At 38.1% G+C, this 25606-nt stretch overlaps 1 protein-coding gene across 1 annotated transcript; it reads right to left on the bottom strand.

Moving 5' to 3' along the window:
* Positions 1 to 1144: 1144 nt before the first annotated feature.
* Positions 1145 to 24893, bottom strand: PSMB8 (proteasome 20S subunit beta 8). The gene is made up of 6 exons (XM_053689142.1): positions 24693 to 24893; positions 9097 to 9241; positions 8264 to 8375; positions 7753 to 7882; positions 3038 to 3242; positions 1145 to 1402 (listed from the first exon to the last, which is right to left on the bottom strand). Exons 1-6 carry the CDS (start codon positions 24837 to 24839, stop codon positions 1305 to 1307), a joined length of 837 nt encoding a protein of 278 aa, XP_053545117.1. The 5' UTR covers positions 24840 to 24893; the 3' UTR covers positions 1145 to 1304.
* Between the last annotated feature and the right edge of the window lie 713 nt (positions 24894 to 25606).

The raw sequence follows: 25606 nt of genomic DNA, 5'->3' as shown, positions 1-25606 counted from the left end.
CTTTGTTTATAGCGCTGCGGAATCTGTTGGCGCTCTACAAATAACCGACTGCAAGGGAAGGCTGAGGTGCTGGGAGCTAGCTGCTGATTGGTGGCTGCACATAGAGTATATACCTCTTATCATTGGCTTACTGATGTGTTCAGCTAACTCCCAGTTATACATTGCTGCTCCTTCAATAAAGTATACCAAGAGAATGTAGCAAAATTGATTATCTGAGTCATTTGGAAAGTTGTTTAAAATTTAATTTTGTATCTGAATTGTGGAAAAAAAAGGGTTTCATGAGGATTGTGAAAAAAGGGGTTTCACGTCCCTTTAAATTTATTATTAAAATATAGCTTACAGATAAAAAAAATCTAACATCCTTCTATTGTTAAATGTATAAACTTGTCCTCAGCACTATACATACAGCATTGTTATAAACATTATTGTAATATAGAGCTTAAGACACATGTATGTTCCTGGGGCTACATAGATATACTGTCAGGAGCAGCAATGCACTAATGGTAGCTAGATGCTGATTGGTGGTTGCACATAAATGCTTATTGCCATTGGCTCGCCTTATGGTTCAGCTAACTCTCAATAGTGCATTGCTGCATTTCAAGGATATCAAGAGAATAAAACAAATTTGATAAAAAAAAGTAAATTGGAAAGATGTTTATAACTGAATGTTCTATATGAATCATGAAGACAATTTTTGGGTTTCTTTTCTTTTTAATGAAATAAAATAATTTCAGGACTTAAAGGGACATGAAACCCAAACATTTCTTTCATGATTCAGATAGAAAATACAATTTTTAAACAACTTTCTAATTTACTTCTATTATCTAATCTGTTTCTTTCTCTGGGTATCATTTGTGAAGGAGCAGCATCACACTAATGGCTTCTAACTGAACACATGGGTGAGCCAATCACAATCTATATATATATGCAGCCACCAATAAACAGCTAGAACCTAGGTTATCTGCTGCTCTTGAGCTTGCCTAGATAAACCTTTCAACAAAGGATAACAAGGGAAGGAAGCAAATTAAATAATAGAAGTAAACTGGAAAGTTGTTTAAAATTGTATTTTCTATCTGAGTCATGAAAGAACATTTTGGGGTTTCATGTCCCTTTAAGCTTTGACAGAATCCGACACAATGAGGTCTGGGATATAAAAATCTTTATTTGTTAATTGAGAGATAGAACGTTTTGTACAACAAGTTATTGACCAGCTCATTGCTTAGCATCTCAGGGCTATCTGATAGTTTGACCCAATAAAATAATAGCTGGGGCATCGAAGAACTCTCCGTACTTGAGATGTTGTCTTATTCCTTTCTGTGATTCTCTTCACGGAATTTGTGAATTAACTCGGCCACATCATATTTTCCAATTTTGATCCATCCTTCTTCACGCATGTGATACACTAACAGAAAGAGTTGAGGGGCACATTAGTTAGAAACATTAAATCATGTTTTATTTAAATATCCATAGTATGTATCAGCATTTAAAGGGATATTACACACTATGGGCTTTCACATATTGCACTGATTTCTATTAAAGGGACCCAGAATGTTTCTTTCATTAGTCACACAGTGCAAACCATCTACAAAATTGTTTCTCAACCACAGTCCTCAAGTACCCCCAACAGGCCAGGTTTTCATTATATCTGAACTAGATCATAGGTTAAATAATTAGCTTATCAGTAACCATGGTTACTAACTTGCTCTCACCCATCAGCTGATTATTTCACCTGTGCTCTAGTTAAGCTATATAAAAATCTGGCTGTTAGGAGAACTTGAGGGCCGCGGTTGAGAAACACTGGTCTACAAAACTTCTCTAGATTGGCACCTATCTTGTGGAACTCTCTGCCTTGCACTACATGACTCTCCCCTAGTTTTTAATATCTCAAGCGCTCCTTAAAGATTCTACTGTTCAGGGATGCATACAATATACACTAACATTTTCCTATCTTAGTTCCTCTCTTCCTCTTGTCATCCCCTTAAACCCCCCTTAGCATGTAAGCCTACGAGCCCAGCTGCTTTGTAGATCACCTTCACAAGAGATGATTTACAACAGTGCAACTCTTGGCAGGGCCCTTTATCTCCCATAAATGCTACCTTGTATAGACCCATGTTTACAGCGCTGGGGAATCTGTTGGCGCTCTACAAATAACGGATAAAATGAATGATAATATTTAATAATTGATTTCTATTATCAAATTTGCTTCATTCTCATTGCATTTTCAATGTTATTTCCTCTCTCCCATCTCCCCCTTATCACAATTATTATCTCTCCCCTTCCACCTCTTTCCCCTATATCTTATTTTAGTTTCTTTTTGCAATTGTCCCTCCCCCATCTCTTGCATAAGGCTTCATAATCACTATTCTACCCACTAGCATCTTATTTTTATTTATATTATTATTTTCTGATTAAGTCTCAGTAATTAACCCTCTTTGTCTTCTCTTATCACATACCTATCAACATTTGTAGCTAGGTATTATGGACTCAGGAGATTGAAGGGGAAGTCATTGTCATTTTGTGGGTGTGGCCATGTCAGGAAGGGTGGGGTCACACATAGAATGTGGGTGGGATCATGGGCATGTCTGGCTGGTCTATGGGCGGAGCTAGCGGGAATTTCTGCAAATATGAACATATGGCTATTTGGGAGGGACAGAGCTCAGAATAATATACTGTCACTCTCAAATAGGGACAGTTGGTCCGTTTGTTATCATTCTTGCAAAAAATAAAGTCAATCAGCCTTTATAGATGACGCGTTTCGGACGTAGCCATAATAATAGTTGTTTCTATTCTTATCTCAATCCTTTTTTTCCCACTCCCTTTTTCTCCATATTAATCCTGTCTTCCCTCTGTTTATTGCCATTTTTACTTCTCCTTACTCTTTTCTGACTGCTATTGACTATTACTATTACTATCTACAGTATCTGTATCTTTATTTAATGGCGGTTAAAGGGTGTGCTGTTTCCCCCCCCCCCCCCTTTCTTATAGTGTTTCCATTTCCTTTTGTTTCTAGATCATTTCATGCTCGGCTCATACTTACAGTTAACAACCCCACCAGAGTAAGCATCGCGATGGGTCGCATGAGCAATAGCACGACGACCTAAGTCATACGCCTCCTCTGGGGTTAACTCATAGTGATAACCGCTATCCATCACTCCATATGCATAAGAGTTCCCACAGCCCGTGGAGAACATATCACCTGAAAGGCGGGTTCCATCATCATCTACATAATAAAGACCAGGGCCCTGTGGAAGTGTAATAACAATCAATAAACTTGTAATACAACTCACATCTATAAGTAACGTGGCCATAAGTATTATTATCAAGGCATAGCCTATACTTCTTACTTTACTACTCAAAATGACTAAGAAAGGGGAACGTTACAACAAAATGTCTCAAAAAGGGGCTTTTACACTTTTCCAAAGTTTTGATTGCAATCTCCCTACCCCCCCACACCACCACCAGTTTTAATGATGAAACACCACCTTTATTATTAAAGGGATACTAAACCCATTTTTTTTTCTTTCATGGTTCAGATTATCACCTTTTCTTACTCTCTTGCTATCTTTATTTGAAAGGCAAGAATGTAAGCTTAGGAGCCGGACCATTTTTTGTTCAGAATCTGGGTTGCGCTTGCTGGCTCAATGTACCCACCAATCAGCAAGCACTATCCAGGGTGCTGAACCAAAAATGGTCCGACTCCTTAGCTTAGGTTTCTGCTTTTTCAAATAAAGATAGCAAGAGAACAAAGAAAAATTAATAATAGGCGTAAATTAGAAAGTCGCTTAAAATTGCTGCTCTAACTTAATCATGAACGAAAACATTTGGGCTTAGTATCCCTTTAAAGAACCATAATAGTCAAAAAGTTACTTGCTCTAATTCATACTTTTTACTAACATTATGACTGTGGCAAGCCTTGTTGTCTGCAGACTCAAGTCCGAATTGGCTCCTCCAAATAAGGCAAATAGTAAGGGGGGTTTGGATATTGAAAAACAATTGCAGGAAAAAAAGTTTAGATTGGCTGATACATTATTTTGTAGCAACACAACAGAAATATCTTTTAATTACAAGGTGTTTACTGTCCTCTTAAAGGGACATTAAACGCCTCAAGATATTAATATAATTTGTTTAATTACATGTAGTAAAACAACTTTGCAATATACTTTCAGTATTTATTTTTTTCTCCTTTCCTGTAATTTAATTCTGAATATTGTGGGCTTTCAAATTCATGTTAAACAAGGAAGTGCAGACACAGTTGTAATCTACACAGTCATTGGCTGCACACTCTAGTAAGCCATTTATAACCATTCCTAATTGGCCTCAGCAGAAAATGTAACCTAAGTTACAATATGGCGGAGCACACTACTTTATGGATGTTTAACTTTAGCCTTATTTTTTCAATATTTAAACAACTAATATCATTTTTTTAAATATACAAATTATTATCAGGATAATCTTTGTCTGAATACATCATTGATTTGTTTAGTGTTTAATGTCCCTTTAAAGGGATACTGAACCCAAATGTTTTCTTTCATGATTCAGATAGGGCAGGGAATGTTAAGCAACTTTCTAATTTACTCCTATTATCCTATTAATTTGTCTTTGTTCTCTTGGAGTCTTTATTTGAAAAAGCAGGCATGTAAGCTTACCTGGGTAGTGCTTGCTGATTGGTGGCTAAATTTAGCCACCAATCAGCAGGCACTATCCATGGTGCTGAACTAAGAATGGGCTGGCTCTTATGCTTACATTACTGCTTTTTCAAATAAAGATACCAGGAGAACGAAGAAAAAGTGATAATAGGATTACATTAGAAAGTTGCTTAAAATTGCTGCTCTATCTGAATTATGAAAGAAAAAAAATTGGGTTTTTAAGTCACTAGGAAAACCATTGTACTGTACAGTTTCCCTTTAAGTATTCTTTATGCCGCCTGAAGATTTTCTCCTTCCATACTCTGCAGAATATTTCACAATAATTAACATGCTCCATATTTGCTTGCTGGTCTTTCTCATTAATCTGATCCCATATACAGTATATAAAATCTAGTGTATGATACAAATACACTAACAACATGTATGTAAGAATATACAGCACATGCACACACACACGCACATATGCACGTGCACACACACATGCACATATACACGTGCACACACACACGCACATATACACATGCACACACAAGCACATATACAGTATATAAAATCTAGTGTATGATACAAATACACTAACAACATGTATGTAAGAATATACAGCACATGCACACACACACGCACATATACACGTGCACACACACACGCACATATACACATGCACACACACAAGCACATATACAGTATATAAAATCTAGTGTATGATACAAATACACTAACAACATGTATGTAAGAATATACAGCACATGCACACACACACGCACATATACACATGCACACACACGCACATATACACGTGCACACATACAAGCACATATACAGTATATAAAATCTAGTGTATGATACAAATACACTAACAACTTGTATGTAAGAATATACAGCACATGCACACACACATGCACATATGCACGTGCACACACACATGCACATATACACGTGCACACACATGCACACACACAAGCACATATACACATGCACACACACAAGCACATATACACATGCACACACACAAGCACATATACACATGCACACACACAAGCACATATACACATGCACACACACAAGCACATATACACGTGTACACACACAAGCACATATACACGTGTACACACACAAGCACATATACACATGCACACACACAAGCACATATACATTTGCACACACACATGCACATATACACGTGCACACACATGCACACACACAAGCACATATATACTTGCACACACACAAGCACATATACACATGCACACACACAAGCACATATACACTTGCACACACACAAGCACATATACACGTGTACACACACAAGCACATATACACGTGTACACACACAAGCACATATACACATGCACACACACAAGCACATATACACATGCACACACACAAGCACATATACACATGCACACACACAAGCACATATACACATGCACACACACAAGCACATATACACTTGCACACACACAAGCACATATACACGTGTACACACACATGCACATATACACGTGCACACACATGCACACACACAAGCACATATACACTTGCACACACACAAGCACATATACACGTGTACACACACATGCACATATACACGTGCACACATACACGTGCACACACATGCACATATACATGTGCACACACGCACGCACATATACATGTGCAAACACAAGCACATATACACGTGCACACACACAAGCACATATACACTTGCACACACACAAGCACATATACACGTGCACACACACGCACATATACATTTGCACACACACACATGCACACACACACGCACATATACACGTGCACACACACGCACATATACATGTGCACATACAAGCACATATACACATGCACACACACAAGCACATATACACGTGCACACACACAGGCACATATACACGTGCACACACAAGCACATATACACGTGTACACACACACAGGCACATATACACGTGCACACACACAGGCACATATACACGTGCACACATACACAGGCTTATATACATGTGCACACACACATACACACACAAGCACATATACACGTGCACACACATATACACGTGCACACACACAAGCACATATACACGTGTACACACACATGCACATATACACGTGCACACACATGCACACACACAAGCACATATACACTTGCACACACACAAGCACATATACACGTGTACACACACATGCACATATACACGTGCACACATACACGTGCACACACATGCACATATACATGTGCACACACGCACGCACATATACATGTGCAAACACACAAGCACATATACACGTGCACACACACAAGCACATATACACTTGCACACACACAAGCACATATACACGTGCACACACACGCACATATACATTTGCACACACACATGCACACACACACGCACATATACACGTGCACACACACGCACATATACATGTGCACATACAAGCACATATACACATGCACACACACAAGCACATATACACGTGCACACACATGCACATATACATGTGCACACACGCACGTACATATACACGTGCAAACACACAAGCACATATACACGTGCACACACACAGGCACATAAACACGTGCACACACAAGCACATATACACGTGTACACACACACAGGCACATATACACGTGCACACACACAGGCACATATACACGTGCACACATACACAGGCTTATATACATGTGCACACACACATACACACACAAGCACATATACACGTGCACACACATATACACGTGCACACACACAAGCACATATACACTTGCACACACACATATACACACGTGTACACACATACACACGTGCACACACATATACACGCGCACACACACATGCACATATACATGTGCACACACACAGGCACATATACACGTGCACACATACATGTGCACACACACATACACACACAAGCACATATACACGTGCACACACACATATACACGTGCACACACACAAGCACATATACACGTGCACACACACATATACACACGTGTACACACATACACACGTGCACACACATATACACGCACACACACACATGCACATATACATGTGCACACACACAGGCACATATACATGTGCACACACACATATACACGTGTACACACCTTTTTATCCCAACCACAAATCATGCTTCCCATGGAGAGTCCCATCCCTCTATACTGAAGCATCATGTTACTCAACAGCTTGGAGGCAGCAGATACTGTTATCCGAGTGTTATTCCTCAGCTGATACAACCTGAGTAAAGAAGATATATAGAGATTATGGATACAGACAGGGGTGTATGCAGTATATATAGACATAGACAGGCAAATGTGTTTACCATACAAAAGATAAACCTAAGCACGAAGGGCCTGGGTAAACTCTAGCCAATTTATTTTCAGAACTTTTTGGATGATTACAAAATTTAGAATTTTGGTAACTTTCCAAAATTTCTTAAAGGGACAGTCTAGTCTAAATATGGATAGTAGCTCCTGAGCAATAAACAAAAATAACAGTGATGCTGAAACTGGAACATAGGCCTGGGTGTGTACACAGGATAGTAAAAACGGCAGAGAGGAAGTAAAGAGAGATATAAAGTAAGACAGAAAAGGGTATTTATTCACAAATAAGTCTCACCTGCATTCCTTAGCCAGCAGTCTCTCCCAGTGCTGACAGTCTGCTGCACTCCCAGACATGGTTCCCAGCAGGTAAGGGTTAATTTCTATTACTTTGTTTGCTTCTAAAGTAGCTGTAGACACAATAGTAATCGTATTACTTTCTAGTCATGAGCGCTAAAAGCCTAGCTTACCTCACAACATGAACATTGAAGCGGCCATCTTTGTTTTGTGGATGGAGTTGTGTCTTGCTGGGGTAGGTTCATGTGTGAATAGTGCGTGGGATCTTGGGCATGTTCTTTTCAAACATTCTGGTTTCCTTAGGGAAACCAATAATCTCTTGGTATAATCATATAATAATCTGGTTAATTATGTTATTTCAGTTAAAATTAATGGATCTTCTATTTAGAACAAAATATGGTAAACACATCCGTCTAAGCAACACATTGTAAAGTGGCATCTGACTTCAGTAACATAATGCCAATAGATTTATGACTGCATGGTTGTGTGTAGTGGCATGTTAAAATTGGACAAGGCACTGTCCCAGGAACCAGGAGGATTAGTGGGTGGGGTCATGGTAACTCATGGGCAGATTCAGGATGATTACCAGGAGTATACGATTTGTTTAGGGGCCGCTGAGTTTTGTTTTGGGCTGTAGCCCCAGATCTTTGTGGAGCCTAGCAGCAATCTTTATTATAGAAGCTGACAATTAATTAGAAAATAACTAATGAGGGAAGTGTATAAAAATAAAACCACAAAATGTATTAGTTGAAATCCATAAAAAGCAGAAGACAAGGGGTCAAAAGAGATTAAAAAGTGACAATTAACTGTTCAAAAACACAATTGTTTCTTTACCAATATAATCTCCCGCTGATGCTCTTGAATCTACAGAAACAATGACCCCATGACGGAATTTAAAGGCCAGTGTGGTTGTACCATGGGCTGGTTCAAGCTTTACTCCATTTCGTCCTGTCTGCAAGCACTTTAGGAAGGGAGCAGGCTGTTGGAAAAAATGAAAGCAGATTCCACTGTAGGTGATCACTATACAATTATTTACCTAAAGCTCAGACTGTCTCCATCTTCAAAATGTTGGAAAAGATCACTTTGCAAATTTAAAGGCCAGTTGACAAGACATAGGAGACGATTTATCAAATGTCGGACGGACATCGCTAAATGCTGACAGCATACGCTGTCGGCATTTATCATTGCATAAGCATTTCTGGTGAAAGGCTTGTGCAATGCCGCCCCCTGCACCTTCGTGGCGAATTGGCCGCTAGCAGGGGGTGCCAATCATCCCGATCGCATCTTATCGGGATGATTGTAGTCCGTCACGACAAGTTAAGGAGCAACGGTCTTACGACCTCTGCTTCTTAACTCCTGTTTCCGGCAAGCCAGAAGGCTCGCACGGAAAAAGCATCATCCGCTGCTTGATAAATCGGACCCTTGGTCTCTGTTTTATCACAGAATATCCATAGAAATCATTGAGGATTTATGCTGATAACATTTTGTTTTACCAACTGTAGGAAAATATCAGTTAATTGGCAACTTCTCTCTCAAATAATCGCAAGTAAAACAATATAAAATTTTAATAAATTAAAGTGGAAACAGTAAACAAGTATTTTAAATGAATAACTACAACACAAAACATTTCATGATATCCTTATCAACAACTGGAAGTCACAGGAGCTGTATCTGAAGTCAGAATGAAACTAATTTGTTTCTGCAAAACCAGAAAGTAGCTACATGCCAAAAGATAGGTTAGTAAAATAACGATTTTGAAAGGGAACGGTTAGTTTTGTAATCCTGTTAAGGTAGATGGTGGTACTGAAAAGTTACGGTTGGGGTAAGGGGCAGCCTACACTTAAGTCATCTTAAAGCCTTACTTTAGATTAAGCTGCAAGTAGCCTCTTGCACCTTTTAAATATCATGCAGCAGCAACAGTAAAAAAGTTATTTTAAAATGAATATTGTTTCTGGTCATTTTGACATGGCTGTCAAGCTCCGCCCACTGATGACATCACAATTAATTAAAAAAAACTTTTTACTGTTACTGCTGCATGATATAAAAAGGGGGATATTTGCAGCTTAATCTAGGGTAAGACTTTAAGATGACTAAGGTGTAGACTGTCCTTTAACAATGAAAACTCTGTAGTGATCTATGTCAGGGTAAGGGTTAATAATGCAATTTTCTTCTGCCATCAGTGATAGAGGGGCATATTTACTAACAGCTCTCACCAACCTCTCCAGCTTCACCAGTTTCTCTGTTATTACATAAACTGGTCTGGGGTTAAAGGGGCGGGCTAGTCAAAATTAAACTTTCATGATTCAGGCAAGCAATTTTAAACAACTTTAAAATTTACTTTTATCATCAAATTTGCTTTGCTCTCTCGATAATTATTTGCTGAAAGCTAAACCTAGGTAAGCTCAAACTGATTTCTTAACTGTTAAAATCGGCCTTCTATCACAGTTAGAAAGTGCTGGTTCATGTGTGCTATTTAGATAACAGTATGCTCACTCCCGTGGAGTTATTTTTGAGTCAGCACTATTTTGCTAAAATGCAAGTTTGTCAAAAGAACTGAGATAAAGGGGCAGTCTGCAGAGGCTTAGATACAAGGTAATCACAGAGGTAAAAAGTATATTATTATAACAGTGTTGGTTATGCAAAACTGGGGAATGGGTCTTAAAGGGATTATCTTTTTTTTTAAAATAATAACAATTCTGGAGTAGTTTGTCCCTTTAACTACCAGAGTCACTGATTGCAAATACAGCTGCCTGCTGTTTTATAAGTGGCTTTTGCTGTGTACCTACGCTGGTCTACTTGTTGGATTTATATGTGTCTAGCTAGATTACAAATAGTTGTGACACCCTTGGGAGTTGTCAGTGTGTTTGGTTGGAAGCCAGCAGGTGTTGGCTGTAGGTTAGGGCCCAGGTATGAAGAGACTGTGAACAGGTTCCTGGCTTTATCATTGTTTAACCAAATGCTGTAACAAACTCTCTACTTGTATGCTTTATGCCTAGCTGTGTGCATCTAACTGAGTTTGTACTATTATGTGTGTTTGATCATTTTGTGGGATTTCTCCTACTGCACCCAAGCTGGCCTGCTGGGGTTAACTGCCTGAGTCACTGATTGCAAATACAGCTGCCTGCTGTTTTGAAAGTAGCTTGGGATGTTTGCCCACTCTGGTCTGAGGGCGCCGTCCACTTCTGATGGGGGGTTTCCAGATTAAAGGGACAGTCTAGGCCAAAAAAAACTTTCATGATTCAGATAGAGCATGTAATTTAAAAAAAACAAAATATTGGGTATTACAGTCATGTGATATCTGTGGAAATAGTGATCACCTGGCTAACAAAAACAAGTAGCCTCTGAAATAAAGGTATATCTTCAATCTGATAATTGTGCTGGAAAAATAAATAATAATAATTTTAAAAAGTATATATATATATATATATATATATATATATATACACACACACACATATACAGTATATGCACAAAAGACTATGTAAAACCGCGCTATCCTGTATAATATTAAATATGTTGATATAAATTATATATATAATTGCACAAAAATTGATAATATTATTACAATGTCCACAAGTCCACAGGACATAATATATCCGAAAGAAGGCTGCAGGACAGATGGGGTTAATTAAGACTCCCTGTCAATCTTCACCAAAAACAGATATGTACAAAAGACTAGGTGTCAGCGCCTTCCTTCTATGAGAACTCAGGACAAACCAGTGTAAAAACTGTTGTGGGGTAACGATTCCCCTATCCCACACACTTACTTCTAAAAACCTCAATCCATATGAGGTAAGTAGCCACCGTTTATGAGCAACGCCCAATTAGCTGGTAACTCATGGTCCGGTGTTTGTGTACTGAGGCAACATGGCTATGTGCAATTTTGCATCATAAACAGAAGGCATATCGTGGATATCTGGATCAAGCACTTCAGTTGCTGCATAGCTGAGTCACCTTTCCAGTTTTCCTTGCTCCCTATACTACGGACCTGGAGTTACCAGCTAATTGGGCGTTGCTCATAAACGGTGGCTACTTACCTCATATGGATTGAGGTTTTTGGAAGTGTGTGGGGATAGGGGAATCGTTACCCCACAACAGTTTATACACTGGTTTGTCCTGAGTTCTCACAGAAGGAAGGCACTGACACCTAGTCTTTTGTACATATATACTGTATATATATATATATATATATATATATATACACACACAACTGTCCAGCCACATCAGGAAACACAGGCAAGCCTTACTAAAATACAATCCAAAATTTATTCAATGCTTCTTAAAAACAGAAATAAAATTGTTCTAGGTAAAAACACACACTATGGGCCGATTTATCATGGTCCAAATGGGGCCAGATACATCTGTTTCAGCGCGAGTCTTCAGGCTCCTTAACTCGTACGCCGCCACAGTAATCAACCCGATCACATACGATCGGGTTGATTGACATCCCCTGCTAGCGGCTGCAAATCTGCAGGGGGCAGCATTGCACAAGCAGTTCACCAGAACAGCTTGTGCAATGTTAAATGCCGAAAGCATTTTTCCGTCCGACTCTTAATAAATCGGCCCCATAGTATAGAAAGTCTCTTAAAACTGCATGCTCTATCTGAATCATGAATGTTATATTTTGAAAGTGCTTATCATAGACCATTATCCCTCCTCCACCAAAATTTACAGTAGGCACTAAGCATTCTGCTAGGTAGCATTCTCCAAGCATGAGCCACACCAAGATTCTTCCACCAGACTGGCAGTTAGAGAAGTGTGACATCACTCCAGAGAACACATTTCCAGTGCTCTAGAGTCCAGTGGCCCCATGCTTTACTCCCCTCCAGCTGACCCTTGGCAATATGCACATGGAAGTGAAACTTGTGCACACTTTCTCACCCATAAAAACCCATATCATGAAGCTCCTGACACACAGTTCTTGTGCTGATCTCTAGAACTCTGTAGTGAGTGATGCACCATGGGATAGGGCATATTTCTGTGCTATGCTTTGTGAGTTTGTGGGGTCTATTATATTGTGGCTGGGCTATTGTTGCTTCTAGACATTTAAACTTTACAATGACAGTACTTACAGTTGAGAGCAGTTCTAGATCTAGTAGGACAGAGATTTAACAAACTGACTTGTGGAAAAGGTGGCAGCTTATGACTGTGCCAAGTTTCAAGTGACAAAACTCTTTAAGGAAGAACCAATTTAATTCTGCCAAATTCCAATGCTTGTCTATGTAGATTTCATGGCTATGTGCTGGCTTTTATGCACCTGTTAGCTTTGGGTGTGGCTGAAACTCAATTGGTGGGGTGTCCACATACATTTGGCAAAATAGAGCAATATTTATCAAGCCGTCAACTGCAAATACGCTAGAATTCCGCAGCGTAATTGTGGTGAGCTTGATTCGACCTAGTAATCAAAGCCTACAGACCGGCAAAATTTGAAATCTGTGACGTAAAATACGATCCGCTGGTCTTAATCCAACACAGATCGATGCTTACGTCATTACAGATGTTCCGAATACACATTCGGCACTATCGGACAACTTTTGTTATCAAATAGTTAACAGGTATGCTTGTGGCTATTCCGGCCCAGCGTACCTGGTTTTCAATCCGCCACCCTGGAGGCCGCGGATGCCATAGGAATCAATGGGAGTCTGAAAGCAGCGAAAGCTCATGTTAGATGCTGCCAGATATCCCATTGATTTATATGCTAGAAAACCAGTAACGTTTACATCTAACACCCTAACATAAGCCCAGAGTCTAAACACCCCTAATCTGCGCCGCAACATCACCGCAACCTAAATAAAATTTATTAACCCCTATCCCGCCGCTCCCGGAGCCCACCGCAACTAAATAAAAGTATTAACCCCTATCCCGCCGCTCCCGGAGCCCACCGCAACTGTAATAAAATTATTAACCCCTAAACCCCTGGCCTCCGACATCACTACCACTAACTAAACCTATTAACCCCTAAACCGCCAGCCCCCCACATCACCATAAACTAAATTAAGCTATTAACCCCTAAATCTAACAACCCACTAACTTTACATTAAATATTAACTCATCCCTATCATATAATAAACTAAAACTTATCTGTAGAATTAAAATAAACTATATTAAACTTAATTAACCTACCCTAACTATTATACTAAAATTGCATCAAACTATATTAAACTATTAATTAAGCTACCCTAACTTCAGAAGGATATTAACAAACTTGAATTTGTGCAAAGGAGGGCTACCAAAATGGTACATGGTCTAAAAAATAAAACTTACCAGGATAGGCTCAATGACCTAAATATGTATAGCTTAGAGGAGAGAAGGGAAAGAGGTGATATGATAGCAACTTTCAAGTACATTAAAGGGTTTAGTAAAACTGAGACTGTGGGTATTTTACATAAAATGGAAAATTCAAGAACAAGGGGTCATGAGCTCAAGCTAAAGGGTAGTAGATTCAGGAGTAATTTGAGGAAGCACTTCTTTACAGAAAGAGTGATTGATTTATGGAATAAACTTCCTCAAGAGGTAGTAGCAACAAACACTGTGGGGGACTTTAAAAATGCATGGGACAAGCATAAGGCTATCCTACGAACTAGATAAGTTTATACTGTTAGGTAAGGTCGGGCAGACTTGCTGGGCCTATGGCTCTTATCTGCCGTCAATATCTATGTTTCTATGTTTCTAACTAGTATACTAAAATTACATTAAACTATATTAAACTATTAATTAACCTACCCTAACTAGTATACTAAAATTACATTAAACTATATTAAACTATTAATTAACCTACCCTAACTAGTATACTAAAATTACATTAAACTAACAATTAAATTAACTAGATTACATATTTAAAAACCTAACCCTACTCAAGTTATTTAAATCTACTATTAAATATTACTAAATTACAAAAAAATAACAACAAAGTTACAAAAAATAAAAAACCACAGTATCAAAAATAAAAAAGAATTACACCTAATCTAAGATCCCTATCAAAATAAAAAAGCCCCCAAAATAAAAAACCCTAGCCTATACTAAACTACCAATGGCCCTTAAAATGGCCTTTTGCGGGGGATTGCCCCAAAGAAATCAGCTCTTTAACCTGTAAAAAAGAAATACAAACAACCCCCCAACAGTAAAACCCACCACCCACACAACCACCCCCCCCTATCTAAAAAAACTAAGCTCCCCATTGCCCTGAAAAGGGCATTTGTATGGGCATTGCCCTTAAAAGGGCATTTAGCTCTTTTACTGCCCAAAGTCCCTAACCTAAAATTAAAACCAACCCAATAAACCCTTTAAAAAACCTAACACTAACCCCAAGACGATCCACTTACAGTTTTCGAAGACCGGACATCCATCCTCATCCAAGCGGCAGAAGTCCTCAGCGAAGCCGGCAGAAGTCTTCATCCAAGCGGGCAGAAGTCTTCATCCACACGGCATCTTCTATCTTCATCCATCCGGCGTGGAGCGGCTCCATCTTCAAGACATCCGGCACGGAGCATCCTCTTCTTCCGATGGTCAACAACGAATGAAGTTTCCCTTTAAGGTACATCATCCAAGATGGTGTCCCTTACATTCCGATTGGCTGATAGAATTCTATCATCCAATAGGAATTAAAGGCGAAAATCCTATTGGGTGTTGCAATCAGCCAATAAGATTGAGCTTTCATCCTATTGGCTGTTGCAATCATCCAATAGGATTGAGCTCGCATTCTATTAGCTGATTGGAATAGCCAATAGAATCAAGCTCAATCCTATTGGCTGTTTGTGTATGGTTGTGTGGGTGGTGGGTTTTAATGTTGGGGGGGTGTTTGTATTTTGGGCAATGCCCCGCAAAAGGCCCTTTTAAGGGCCATTGGTAGTTTAGTGTAGGTTAGGGGTTTTTTTTATTTTGGGGGGCATTTTTATTTTGATAGGGCTATTAGATTAGGTGTAATTCTTTTTTATTTTTGATACTGTGGTTTTTTATTTTTTGTAACTTAGTGTTTTTATTTTTTGTAACTTAGTTGTTATTTTTTTGTAATTTAGTAATATTTAGTAGTATATTTAAATAACTTGAGTAGGGTTAGGTTTTTAAATATGTAATCTAGTTAATTTAATTGTTAGTTTAATGTAATTTTAGTATACTAGTTAGGGTAGGTTAATTAATAGTTTAATATAGTTTAATGTATCAGACTGGGTGTGTATCAGACTTTATACTACCATTAGCTCAAAAGTCCACCCCTTAAACAGCATTCATTTGCATAACAGCTGATTTTTAAACAAATGTTTTTCAACACGGCATCAAATTGCACAATGTAGGAACTGATCATTACTATATTCACTATTTACAACTACCACATCATGGCTTTTATATGTACCGAATTATCTTGCAGCTTCATATTTGAAAATTGGATTTGTCAACAATGCATGTTGTTCAAACATAACCCATCTGTGACCACAATCATGCACAATGGGCTATAAACTGCTAAAGTGGCATTCTCTCTACAAATCAGAACACAATTTATTTCAAACTTTTCCAAGAAACAAACATCTTTGCACCTATAACAATAACAATAGTTGGCGTATAGCACGTCTTGTATCAACATGAATGTTAACGTGTCTTATCCTTGTGTCAATATGACAATTTACATATCTTGTCGATATACAGTTAAAGGGGTTTAGTGCACAACGAGACATTTTACTCTACAGGAAACATGCAAACTCTATTTTTTCATTTAAGCCTGTTGGGCTTAATGTATTTAACCTACAGATCCACCTTGATTCATGCTGCAAAATTATTCTATCGAGATGACCCCCTCGCCTGTTCTGTTTTAAATGCTCAATACCCATAATTTGCAGCTTGGTGTGGTCTGAGTTATGAAAAAACTTAAAATGTCTTGCAACTGGGCTGTCCATGTCCCCATTTTTAATATTGTCTCTATGTTCACGAGTTCTACTTTTCAGCTCTCTGGTGGTCTTACCTACATAGAACTTGGGACATGGACAGTTCAGTAGATATATGACATTTTTGGAAGTACATGTAATTCTTTCCCTTACATAGTATACCTTGCTTCCTGTTAGGGTACTAAAAGTGTTTGAGCTCTTCATATATGTGCAGTAGACACAATGTCCACATGGTGCGCTACCTCCTCTGTGTTGTTTAACTGTTAGCCAGTTTTTCATCTCCTCCCTTTTGAACTCGCTGTGAACCAGCATGTCTTTGATACTGGGAGCTCTCCTGGCTGTCAATAACGGGTACTCCGATATACACCCCTGGAGTGACGTGTCATCAGATAATATATGCCAATGGCTATTGAGAATGTGCTTCAGCTTGTTCCAGTGTGAGTTATATTTCGTGATTAATCTCACCTGTGTGTCACTGTTGTCTTTCTTTTTTGAGTATAAAAGGTCACTTCTACATGTCTTCCTTGCTCTCACCCAAGCCTTTTTGACTATTTTACGTGAATATCCTCTAGACAAAAATCTATCTGCCATTATTTGTGCTTGTTCTTCAAACACCTTCGGTGAAGAGCAACATCTCTTCAGCCTTAAAAATTGGCCTATAGGGACACCTTTTTTCTGTGGCTCTGGGTGGTGACTGCTTGCTTGCAATAAGCTATTGGTTGCTGTCTTTTTACGATAGATATTTGTATGGAGTATGTTGTTTTGTTTAGATATTTCTAAGTCAAGAAAAATAGCACTATCAGAACTGATGTTATATGTAAGAAACAAATTTAAATCATTATTGTTAAGAATTTTCACAAATTCATGGACAGACCTATCATCTCCCTTCCAGAGGATTAGAATGTCATCCACGAATCTCAGCCAAAGCACTATTTGCTTATCGACCCACTCTGAAAGTTTTTGGAAGACATACTTAGTCTCCCAATAGCCCAGGTGCAGACATGCGTACATCGGAGCGCATGTTGTGCCCATGGCTGTTCCTCTCAACTGCCTGAATAGTCTGCCATCAAAAGAAAAGATGTTATTCTTTAGAACGAATTCTAACAGGCATAAGATCCATTCTGTGTTCTCCCTATACTCATCCCCCCTCAATTCCAGAAAATATCTGGCTGCATTTAGGCCTGCCTGATGGGGGATGGACGAGTACAGGGACTCTACGTCGAGAGTCACTAAAAGCAAATCTTGCTCAACTGTGATCTTATCAAGCTTTTTTAAAACGTCACTTGTGTCACTAATATAGGACGACAGGGACTCGAGAAAGGGTCTCAGGAAGTAATCAACGTATCTACTGATACCTTCGGTGGGTCCACCTATGCCCGAAATTATTGGGCGGCCAGGTGGACATTTCAAGTTTTTATGCACCTTGGGTATACAGTAGAACGTTGGTAATACTGGATAGGGATTAACCAGTGCCTGATGTTCCTTTGTATTGATTAAACCTTCTCTTCTTGCTCTATTCAAGAGAAAGATTAGTTCATTACATGACCTATCATAATCATGATGAGTCACTTTCTCATATTGCTCTTGCACTGATAGCTGTCTATTTACCTCCTGTATATAGGCATCTTGATCTTGAATTACAATGTTGCCACCTTTATCCGACGGCTTGAACACCAAATCTTTTCTTTTCATGATTTCTTGCAGAGCTCTTCTTTCACTTATATTTAAATTATCACTAACAACCCCAGTGACACCTATCTTGTTAATATCCACCTCTACAGATTTTACAAAGGTTTGTATGCTAGGAGATAGGGATAGTTGAGGCATAAACTTTGATTTTGGTTTAAATCTGGTTTTCATTGGATACTCTTTTTGTGCCTGGATCTTTAGGTTAAATACATTAAGCCCAACAGGCTTAAATGAAAAAATAGAGTTTGCATGTTTCCTGTAGAGTAAAATGTCTCGGTGTGCACTAAACCCCTTTAACTGTATATCGACAAGATATGTAAATTGTCATATTGACACAAGGATAAGACACGTTAACATTCATGTTGATACAAGACGTGCTATACGCCAACTATTGTTATTGTTATAGGTGCAAAGATGTTTGTTTCTTGGAAAAGTTCGAAATAAATTGTGTTCTGATTTGTAGAGAGAATGCCACTTTAGCAGTTTATTGCCCATTGTGCATGATTGTGGTCACAGATGGGTTATGTTTTAACAACATGGATTGTTGACAAATCCGATTTTCAAATATGAAGCTGCAAGATAATTCGGTACATATAAAAGCCATGATGTGGTAGTTGTAAATAGTGAATATAGTAATGATCAGTTCCTACATTGTGCAATTTGATGCCGTGTTGAAAAACATTTGTTTAAAAATCAGCTGTTATGCAAATGAATGCTGTTTAAGGGGTGGACTTTTGAGCCAATGGTAGTATAAAGTCTGATACACACCCCTCAACCAATACATCTGATGAGGCCCCGACACTCAGCCCTATGTGGGAGGGGAGAAACGCGTCATGATTGAGCATGCACAGGAGGTGAACAGCTGTGAACCAGCCAGCGAAATTTGAATCCGAATAGCAACGCTGAAGCGTACATGGCGGTAAGCAAGCGAAGAGGCCAGAAACAAATAAAGAACTTTTCAGATTGATCCGACTGGGAAGCAGGTACAGCTGAAATTATTTCTTTATAAGGCTTGAAAGTCTTGCGGTTGACAGCCTGGTCTGCCCTGCCATGGTACATTGTGCGTTGTCTATCTAAGTGATTTGAGTTGTCTACGGAGCCAGTCATATGCACGGAATGATATAATACAGCAGTATTGATGTTGCTACATAGTACAGATATCTGAAGGAACCACACAGACCAGAGCGTGTTTTTGACACTAATGTGCCTGGACTTCTGAACTTTCCTTAACAATAAGTATAACTGCAATTTTGGGGCCTTGTGAAAAATAATATGGACTATATGGAAGTTTTGATATGAGATAATGTTCATATTTTTACGGTCTCATACATCATAGCTGATACATATTGTAATTGTTGCAATTTGACTTGCTAGCCGGCCGGCTTGTTCTAACATCTATGTAATCAACTAGGTTTTAGTTGCACATTCTTAGGAATAGGGTGGAGGGTAGACGGCCTGTTTAAACTGTTAGAGCCTTATGGTAAAAAAAGCTTTTTGATTAACTTTGTGCAGCCTGTGTCCCGCTTTGATTGACTCAGACATATGTTCAATTCTTCCTTTTTTAGTTGTATTTCATATTAATTGGGACAGCTAGCACAGTTTAAAAGCAATGGAATTTTGAGCAAATTGTGCACCACCACATATTTATATTTTTTGCTAATATATATATATATATATATATATATATATATATATATATATATATATATATATATAAAAATAGGATTTCAGTAGTTCTCATCCTATTGGCTGATTTGAATTTCAAAAATCAAATCAGCCAATAGGAATGCAATGGATGCCGTTTTGAAAAGGCTCCCTTGCATTGAAGATTCAGTGTACAGCGGTGACCGTATAAAGAGGACGCTTCATGCTGGATGGCTTCAAGGATGGATCCGCTCCGCACCGTGGGGATGAAGATAGAAGATGCCGCTGGGATGAAGATAGAAGATGTCACCTGGATGAAGATAGACAACGCCGCCTGTATGAAGACTTCTTGCCGTCTGGATGAAGACTTCTCGCCGCCTGGATGAAGATAGAAGATGCCGCCTGGATGGATGAAGACATTGCCGCCTGGATAAAGACTTCTCGCCGCCGGGATGAAGATAGAAGATGCCACCTGGATTGATGAAGACATCGCCGCCTGGATGAAGACTTCTCACCGCCTGGATGTCCGGACTTCATAAACTGTAATTGGATCGCCCGGGGTTAGTGTTAGGTTTTTTTTTTACTTTTTTTGGGTGGGTTTTTTTTTTAGATTAGGATTTGGGCTTTCTTAAAAGAGCTAAATGCCCTTTTCAGTGCAATGTAAAAGAGCTAATAGCCCTTTTAAGGGCAATGCCCATAGAAATGCCCTTTCAGGGCAATAGATAGCTTAGGTTTTTGTTAGAGTTAGGTTTTTTATTTTGGGGGGTTGGTTGGGTGGTGGGTTTTACTGTTGGGGGGTCTTTTTTTACAGGGAAAAGAGCTGATTTCTTTAGGGCAATGCCCTACAAAAGGCCATTTTAAGGGCTATTGGTAGTCTATTGTAGGCTAGGTTTTTTATTTTGGGGGGGCTTTTTATTTTTATAGGGCTATTAGATTAGGTGTAATTGTTTTTATTTTGGATAATTTCATTTGTTATTTTTTGTAATTTAGTGTTTGTTATTTTTTTGTAATTTTAGAATACATTTTTTTAGTAGTGTTAGTTTTTTTAATGTGTAATTTAGTTTATTTAATTTGTAGTTATTTTAAATTTAGTCTAATAGGTATGTTAGGTTAATTGTTAGTTTAAACTTAGGTTTTTTTAATTTCACAGGTAAGTTTTTATTTATTTTAAGATAGGAATATTGTAATTTTAATTTAAAGTTAGGGGGTTGTTAGGTTGTGGGGGGCTGGTGGTTTAGGGGTTAATAGGTTTATTTAGTGGCGGTTATGTGGGAGGCCAGAGGTTTAGAGGTGAATAACTTTATTTAGTGGTGGCGATGTTAGGGAGTGGCGGAATAGGGGTTAATAACTTTATTATAGTGGCGGCAATGTCGGGGAGCGGCAGAATAGGGGTTAATATCTTTATTATAGTGGCGGCAATGTTGGGGTGCGGGGGAATAGGGGTTTATAACTTTATTATAGTTGCGGCAAAGTCGGGGAGCGGCAGATTAGGGGTTAATAAGTTTAATATAGTGTTTGCGATGCGGGAGGGCCTCGGTTTAGGGGTTAATAGGTAGTTTATAGGTGTTAGTGTACTTTGTAACATTTTAGTTATGAGTTTTGTGTAACAGTTTTGTTGTGCAAAACTCATAACTACTGCTTTCAGATGGCGGTATGGATCGTGTCGGTATAGGCTGTAATGCAAGCATTTTAGCCTCACCGCACAACCTGTAATACCGGCGCTATGGAAATCCCACACAAAAACGTTATTTTTTTGAGTGCGGGATTGACGTTGCGTTACAGGCTAAAATGCTTGCGGTACAGCTATATGGACACGACTCGTAATGGCTGCGTTACTGTTTTTACGCTGAAATGGCAATTTAAAACCATAACGCACAACTCTAGCCGAAAGGTAGTTATGCACATTTTACTTTCAGAAGTTCTTCACATAGAAGAAAATGTTCTGTTTATTATATATATATATATATATATATATATATATATATATATACAGGTGGCCCTCGTTTTACAACGGTTCAATTTACACCGTTTCAGAATAACAACCTTTTTTTCCAGTCATGTGACTGCTATTGAAAAGCATTGAGAAGCAGTGCGTTTATTAAAATAGCCAGTAGGTGGAGCTGTCTACTTGTGTTGCAGCAAAGTCAAGCAAGCTGAAATTAATCAGTTTAACCAGACCTGAGCTATCGAGCAGATTTCAAAGGAACAAGATCTTCCTGTCTATAAATCAGTCCAGATTGGAATGCATAGAAAGAACTGTTTGCAGAAAAATGCAAGTGAAATCTGTGTTGTGTGATTATTTCATTAGGTTTATAATGCTGTTTAGCAAATGTTTTTGTTCATTTAACTTAGTTTAATTATATATTCTGTGTTGTGTGTTTAATTTATTAGGTTTATAATGCTGTTTAGCATTTAAAGTCTTCATTTCAAAGCTTTAAAAATAATGTATTAGATGTTACTTATGACAATTTTGAGAGGGGCCTGGAACCTATCTCCCTCACTTCCCATTGACTTACATTATAAACTGGGTTTCAATTTACAACGGTTTCAATTTACAACCATTCCTTCTGGAACCTAACCCCGGCGTAAACTGAGGGCTACCTGTATATATATATATATATATATATATATATATATATATATATATATATATATATATATATATATATATATATCTCATTAGTTTATACAGGTATATATATATATATCATTAGTTTATACAGGTATATATATATATATCATTAGTTTATACAGGTATATATTAGACTTGTGCAGCTTTGAAAAATTTGTTTCGGTTCGGTTCGGATCGATTCGGATCGATTCGAATTTCGGTTCGGATCTATTCGAATTCGGAAAAATTCAAATGAATTTTTTCGGATTCATTCGGATTCTTTCGGATTCGGAAAAAATTTGGTTCGATTCGGTTCGAAACGATTCGGAAATTCGGAATTTCGGTAAGTGTTAGGTGGGATGTGCTGTGTATTACACTAGTATTATGTACTGTATATTAGGTTTAACCCATAGCAGAGTGATAAAACCTAATATACTGTACAATACTAGTGTAATACACGGCCATCCGAATCTACCGAATACATCCGAATCGATTCGGATGTATTCGAATCGATTCGGATGTATTCGAATCGATTCGGATTTATTCGGTAGATTTGGCAGTATTTTAATTCGGAAATTCAAATCGATCCGAATCTCCGAATTTTCCGAATTTCCGAATCGATCCGAAACGAATCGCACATGTCTAGTATATTTATATATATTTATATACATATATTTACAGTATATATTTATATATTTACAGTATAAACACAGTTAAAAACATTATTAAATTAAAGTGAATTAAAAAATATTGTCAGGTATTTGAATGGAAAAGGCTCAAAGTAAATATATATATATATATATATATATATATATATATATATATATATATATGTGTGTGTGTGTGTGTGTGTGTGTACATGTGTATAAATATGTTTATATATATATATATATATATATATATATATATATATATATGTTTATACATATATAAATACATAAATGCACAACACATATATATATACACACACACACAAATATATACACATATATAACATTCACCTAAAATGGCTGCCATATAGTTCTTCAGACACTGCACGCTCCTGAGCTCTAATCTCTGCTTTTCAACAAAATATACCAAAAGAACAAAGAAAATTTGATAATAGAAGTAAATTAGAAAGCTGTTTAATATCGCATGCTCTATCTGAATCATGAAAGAAACATTTTGGGTTTTCTGTCCCTTTTTCGGAAACAAGGAGGGTAACAGAAATAATGGAAGAGGGGATTTGGATAAAGACAACAAAAGAAGAAAAACAGAGAGAGAGAAATGAGTATAAATTAGGGGGAAGAGAAAGTTCTACAAATAAAAGTGAATAAAAACGTAACAGCAGTGATGGGGGAGGGTAAAAAAACAAACAAGCAGAGTGTGGGAAATCATAACTGAACAGAGGAGCAGAGAGACGTTGCTGTGTGATTTTAGGGGGGGGGGGTATTAATTACTGTAAGAAGCGTTAAACTGAACAGCTGAGTGAGAATGCACAGAAGCTGGAGTCATATCACAAACATCTCCCTCCCTTGTTCATGAACTTATCCCTCTGATGCTCTCCCCGCTTCATGCCTCATTACAACAAATGCTTCCTCCCCACATGCACCCCCTCAGCTGGCTGTACCCACCTGTAGCCCCGGGGGCAGTGCCAGCTCACTTGCCTTCATGCCAAACGTGTAGTGCGTGGGACCGGCCGTAGCTCCGGTATCTCTGGTGGGGTAACCGAGGGGCAGCTGCCACCCCTTGTTACCCCCGCAAACTTCAATAAGGGCCATTATGTACGTAGGCTCACTGGGTAAGGGGCATAGAAAGGTGGTTGTCCCTCTATGTCACTGCGTTTCTCTCTGTTTGCTTATAATAGAAAGTGAAACTAACTATAGAAAACTACTAAATTGATACCATCCCCCATGCATACACTCTTTATTAAACTGTCAACTCGTATGGTAGCGTTTTTATTATTATAAAATAAGTATTAATGAATGCAGAGCAAATATACACACAATATATTATAACTTTAAAGGGATATGAAACCCAAAAACATTTCTTTTGTGATTCAGGAAGAGCATACAATTTAAAAAAAAAGTTTCCAATTTACTTCTAGTATCAAATTTGCTTTGATTCCATTAAATTCTTTGTTGAAGAGATACCTAGGTAGGTGTCTGCAGCACTACAGGACAGGAAATAGTGCTGCCATATAGTGCTCTTGCAAATGGATCTCATTCTTGCAACACTGCTGCCATATAGTGCTCCTGAAATGTCCCTGCTTTACAAACAAAGACACCAAGAGAACAAAGAAAAATTGATAATACAAATAAATTAGAAAGGTGTTTAAAACTGCATGCTCTATCTGAATCATGAAAGAAAAAAATTGTGTTTCATGTCCCTTTAAGTATTATTAAACAACATTGCAAAAAAGTGTGCAAAATACTGAGCACATGCAATCATCAAACCCATATAGATTGTGTACATATATGTTTAAAAAGTGAGTACATTAAGTAAAATAAAAGTCAGAGACTATATGATCTGACAATAAATCACAAAG

The sequence above is a fragment of the Bombina bombina genome, chromosome 7 (genome assembly GCF_027579735.1).
Source record: "Bombina bombina isolate aBomBom1 chromosome 7, aBomBom1.pri, whole genome shotgun sequence".
Classification (NCBI taxonomy): domain Eukaryota; kingdom Metazoa; phylum Chordata; class Amphibia; order Anura; family Bombinatoridae; genus Bombina; species Bombina bombina.
The sequence above is the reverse complement of the archived record's forward strand: the minus strand, read 5'-3'. Positions and strand labels throughout refer to the sequence as shown.